General features: G+C 38.4%; 1 protein-coding gene across 1 annotated transcript in view; it reads right to left on the reverse strand.

Annotated features, from left to right (window-relative positions):
• LOC107564062 (putative neural-cadherin 2) overlaps window positions 1-6,000 on the reverse strand; it is a 71,251-nt gene that overhangs the window by 34,142 nt on the left and 31,109 nt on the right. Inside the window, exon 3 of the mRNA XM_016249059.1 lies at window positions 1,344-1,471. Within this exon, the coding sequence (XP_016104545.1) occupies window positions 1,344-1,471 (128 nt within the window). The remainder of the gene's footprint in view (window positions 1-1,343; window positions 1,472-6,000) is intronic.

Raw genomic sequence — 6,000 nt, forward strand, 5'->3', positions numbered from 1 at the left:
TTTACTCATCCTCATATTGTTCCAAACTTCTAACCCAAGTCTTCTGAAACTCAAAAGTGCTTGCTTGATGTGATAACCAATGAGGTTTGTTGTCATACATACGGTTGAGTTACCATTGACCATATTTGATATGTTCTTTATGTATGATCAATGTTTATATGTGAATAAAATCATAAATTAAATCTGTTCATCATATAAAGCAACCATGTCTCTTCAGAAGACTTGGATTAAACTGCTTGATTAATATGGATTAACGTTACCATGTCTTTATGATTTTTTTAAAGCATAAAATTTTGGTGGAATGGACTTCCAATGGAGGGACAAAAATCTCAGGTTTCATTAAAAATCTCTTTATATGTGTTTTGAAGATGAACAAAAGTCTTATGGGTTTGGAACGACATGAGGGTGAGTAAATGATGACAGCATTTGTATTTCCCATCCCATCAATGCACCTCAACGACACTACCAGACATTAAAGTCATTCTGAACAAAACAAACTCACACAGAAATGTGCGCCATGCATTATAAATGAAAACAATATGCATTCTAAAATTGGCTCAAAATAACAAACGTTTGATATCCTGAAGCTAAAAAATCAGTCTGTGCCCATCATACACAACGTGATTTTATGTGAAATCTGTTAACTACGACAGACCAAAATCTGTAGACTTGTTCTGACTTTCAGTAAATCGGGGCGAAAGCCATGTTGCGTATTCCAGCCTTAATTGTCTGCTTATACAGACACATAAGTCAAGACCTCTTTCTCTCTGAAATCTTCAATCCTGGAAGAAACAACAAACAAAAAAAGCTGATGTGTTTCCACACACTTCAGCCTATTTCTCCACTCTCTGCAGAGGCTAAACCCTCAGGCGTGGTAATAATAAACATATAGCATGTCAAGATGCTAAAAGCTCCAACCTGCAATGTTCCTTTCGCACCCAGCAGGACGTTTGCATCCTGTTTGTATTGAACAATAAGCATCATAATTTCAAGCAATTTCAGGCTGACCCTAAGGCAAATTACACCACAGCAAGACTACATGCCAGCGCTACTACAGAGCCTAGCAGCAACCGAGAAGCCACTGAATCTGAAACAGCCCTGGCAACACTGAATACAAATTAGCACACTAAACAATGTCTGGGATCAAGTAAACCCTGGTTAACAGCTGCGACCACAGCTCCACTGTCCCTTTCAGACTGTGAAGATGAATTCAGAAGAGATAAATAAGACTTTGACTTGTACAAAAGTGCTGAGGTGTATTATTGAAGGAAGCTGGCAGGGAGAGAGAGGCCTCCGCTCGATTGGGCTCAGCAGTCAGTCTCCTGCTAACGGTGAACACTTACTTTGCTGTTGCTCCTCACGTCCAGTCTGTGCCACCGTCTGTCCGCTACATTCACGTTGCCCGGCAACTGCAGGACCAATGTACCCGAGCCGTGGTTAATTTTCAGGGTGGGGGTGCCGTCGATCAATTCTGAGAGAGAAGGACATCGACAGACAGAGAGAGAGAGGAGAAGAAAGGGTAGATGGGCGGATGGTTAAAACACGGACACAAAATTTGATGCTGTACTTTTTTCATTCCTGTAAATAACACGCGCTTCCTCTCAGCTCAGCTATGTCGCACTGTCTGGTTCTCACGGTCTGCTAACTGTGAAACTGAACTTTCGCTGGGCACAGTGTTTTCTTTTTTTCTGTATAAGAGGTAAGATGAGCTGCAATTTAGAAACACTAGATGCTTCTCAAAGCACATGTACCCACTTCATTAGCTCAAATCAAATGATTGACTCTCCAGACAGATTGTCAAGGCTAATTCTCTCACACGTCATTAAAACTGGCTGATTTATGTCGTCCATCTGTGCTTTATTCTCGCTGTCACTCTATTTCTCCTATTATTTCTTGCAAAGAGTGTTTCTGATAGTGAATGTCTTCCATCATCCTCCTGTTTTAACCCATCCAAGCAGCTCATGAGTGCTGAGGGACTCTGTCTCGCTCTCTCGGTTGAGGGGGAGTTTGGTGTACACATGCTGAGACACAAATAGAGTAATGATGGAAGTAATGGCTCAGAAGTACTGTTTAATAAAATTGCTTTGCACTTTGCAGGTGTTAAGTAAGTATTACTCTGGTCAGTCACTGTGTGTGTATATACAGTATATATATAAATTTGTCAAACAAGACTGGAGTAATGGCTGAAAATTCAGCTTTGCCATCACAGGAATAAATTACATTTTAAACCATATTAAAGCATACTTCACACTACAGATTTAGTATTTCATATTAGTGTTTACTGCATTTTTTAATCAAATAAATGCATGTATCTGATAAGGGAGACTTGGGAGTAAACATTTTTGTTTGAGTGTCTTTTTAATATTTTCACATTTATCAAATTACTTTCATGAACGGTGTAAATTATTGTTGTATGTAATAAATTTGTGATAATCAGTTGACTTGTTCACAATATTTATTGCCACCATTTCATTTTAAGCATTTTAGCTCACAGGAATTAAAGGAATTTGAAACACAGGTATTGACAAATTACATTACACATAGCCTTTAAACATTAACAAATACATAAAACAGCCTTACAACTATAAAAAAAAAACATAACAATGAGCTTGTGTGTGTGTGTGTGTGCATGCTTGTGTTAATTACTCTCAATTGTATCAAATGCCAGTCTATACACGGTGTCATTTTAGCATTGTAGATGTAACTTGTCCCTCCCTGTCTGCTCAGCAAGGATATTTCAAATTTCGCAAATTGGAATCACAAACCTAAAAAAATTTTACTTTATTAACTCACCCTTTTGGTACTGCAAATGCTTTTATATTTTTTTTACAGAGAGACTTCATGCCATGATTCAAACAGCTAAAGTAAATAACTATATAAACTCCTCAGAGTTTCTTAAACTGTTCTTATCTTGGCGGATTCCAATGGTCTCATTGAATTCTCTCTCATCCTATTTCTCTGTAGGTGCCTCCAGTCTAACTCCCGATGGGATCAAAGTATTGAGCTGGAGATAACAGTGAACATGCAAGGTGTGGAGCAGAGCTGCTGTAATCTGGGCTGAGAAGCCCTTTTCAGAGGGAAGCCCCTGAGAATGGAGCACCGCTCTCCTACATCGACACTGTCACCAGTCCTGTCCCAGACATGAAGCGCTGCCGACTGAGAGCGAGACCATGTCTTCTTGGGCTGACATGACATTTCAGGTGGAGTGCAGATGAAGTGGGATTGAGAAAGGAAGGGCAACAGGAATAAAAAATGAGAGATGGAAAAGTTACAAGTCTGAGGTTGGTATTGATTTGAAAGGACTGAAACGAGGGGAAGTAATGAAGTTGTCTCTGTAAGACAGACAGAAAGAGGATGCGACTATTGGAAGTTTCTAAAGGATGTGACACACCGAGCCGATCGTCGGGCGTCTGAGAATGTCTGTCAGCTCAGTTTTCAAGGTGTTCCCCACCGTCGGCACTAGTCGGACCCCGTCGATGGCTTTTGGGCCGTCTGAGCAAGTTAAATCAGTGTTGGGCTGTTGGTGAGACAGATCACTCTGATTGGCTGTTCAGCTTCACCTCTGCACAAGAAGAAAAGCGAAAGTGATGAAAGCGAGCAATTACTAAAATTACTAATTTTAGGTTATCATAACTAAGCATATTGACGCCATAATTTGGTTTAGACGCCATATTGAATTTAACATGGATGAAAATGAAGCTGTGAGGGATAAACAGTCTTTACAATGGCATGTACTGTATAAAGGTCCTAGATCACATGATTTTCACAATTTAGAGCTTTTAAAACTGACTAATTGGTATTTTAAAACTGTACACTCTATTTAACGCACTGTACTTCTATCTCTCACAGCCTTGTATTCATTTCTCTCCAAAATTAAATATGGACATCCCCTGACTAAGGTCTATACACGTTTTTACTTTTATAACAACATGGGCATCTTGAATAAAGAAAGTGATCAACATGATTCATATTCAAAATGGTAAGCAAGTGCTGCTTTGTTTACAGTTTGTTAATTCGCAGTCCTAGTTTTGGTTTCTTTTTTTTAATAAACGAATATAGACTACTGCCACTTGCAGATATAGACAGTTATTTTCTCTCACATAGGCGCAAAACGTATGTGCTACTTGGCAGAAGTCTTTGCAGTGCAAAGTTTTAGACCTGAAGAACGCAAAGTGAGGCAGCGACACAGCTTTCTTCGCTACTTCTTTGTTGTTGTCGGTTTGGTGTGTCACGGCCTTAATACACAGATGAAAACCAGGGTGAGAGAGAGGGAGAGTAAAAGCAGGGTAAGTGGGCACACTGTTTCCTCTGGACTGCTGGCCAGCACTTTCCATGTTACATATGTAAATGTCATACTCAGAGAACACAATTTGTATATGTAATAAGGCTGCAACATGTTTTTGCTCTCAGAAATGATCCCTCTGTAGTCACAGGGGGTCACCTATGCTCTCTGCTCCTCATCCCTAATTCATGCTGGTCTCCCTGCGACATCACTGCACATTAATCCCTCTTTCAGCAGGAGGGAAGATGAAGGGAGGCCGACCTCCTCCCCTCAGACCCCAACCCCACCCCCACCCCACCCCACTGCCCCCAAATGCATTTCCCCTTTTAAGCATGAGAAATGGCCTCTCTTTGCGGGTCCTGAGGGACAAGTAGGAGGGCTGGTGGCATAAGGACCTTGAAAACCCCACCCAGTGGCCCTCCCATCAGTGGCTCAGCAAATGAGCTGAAATAGTGTAATTTGAAAGGGATATTTGAGAGCTGCTGTGGCACGATGAGTCTGAGAGGGTTCACTGTGAACCAGGTTTCTGTAAATTGACCGTAATGGGTGCATCACACTCTGGGTGTAACTGTATCTCTGTGCTCACTTTCATCTGCCAGACGCTCCTCCTGAGTGGGTGTGTGAAAAAGCTCACAAACACCTTACAGTTCTTAAAATGAAAAAACACAGCAATACATGATATACATTCAAAACACCTTTTTTAAATTTCATGGGCTGATAACGAAAATAAACACAAACTTTACTCACACATTTATATTTTTATTACCCTATCTATCATTAATTCTGACAGATATTGAGAAATATTGATTATACATTATTAAAAGTGCACACAAACATACACACAGCCTTTCAAAAACATGCTCAAAAAGGCTGCATTTATTTGATCAAAAATACAGTAATACTGTTAAATATTATTCCAATTGAAAATAACCATTTTCCATTTTAATATATTTTAAAATGTGATTTATTCCTGTAATGGCAAAACTGAACAGCCATTACTCTTCAGTGTCACATGATCCTTCAGAAATCATTCTAATATGCTGATTTGGTGCTCAAGAAACTATATTAATAACTACTTAATATAAAAAATAGTAAGTGGCAGTTGTGCTGCTTATTCTTATTATGGAAAAAAGTTTGTTTTCTTTTCTTTTCTTTCAGGATTCTTTGATCATAGGAAGTTCAAAAGAACAGCATTTATTTGAAATAGAAATCGTTGGTGATATTATAACTGCCTCACATTTGTACTTGCTGAATATAAGTATGCATTTCTTAAAAGAAAAAACAAACTGAACCCATTCTACAGAACTGGTTCAAAGTCAGAGTTGGAAACATCTTGAAAAAAAAAAGTATTTTTTCCACAAATTTTGTATTTATGCAAATTGTATAATATACAAGGTACACATCTCTAGTAATTGTGCAGTTAATTCTCATATTGTATTTTCAGAAAGTTTTGGAATATTTTTCCTCTCCCCAAATTTGTCACTACCGAAACACAATAATATATAATTTAATAAGAAGGGTTATATTGACCTGTTAAGATTTTGTTTACATCTACCTTGTAAATATATTTTTTGCTATTTTACGAAAACATTTTCACAGGTAAATCAATAACAGTTACAATTTTAATAATATTTCAAATGTAATTTTTGAGATTTGTTGTATTTTGAATCCAATCTTTCTTTGTAAAAGGCATAAAGTTAATCATACTGATTTCAAAG

This window comes from Sinocyclocheilus grahami, unplaced genomic scaffold (genome assembly GCF_001515645.1).
Source record: "Sinocyclocheilus grahami isolate Dianchi unplaced genomic scaffold, SAMN03320097.WGS_v1.1 scaffold906.1, whole genome shotgun sequence".
NCBI lineage: Eukaryota > Metazoa > Chordata > Actinopteri > Cypriniformes > Cyprinidae > Sinocyclocheilus > Sinocyclocheilus grahami.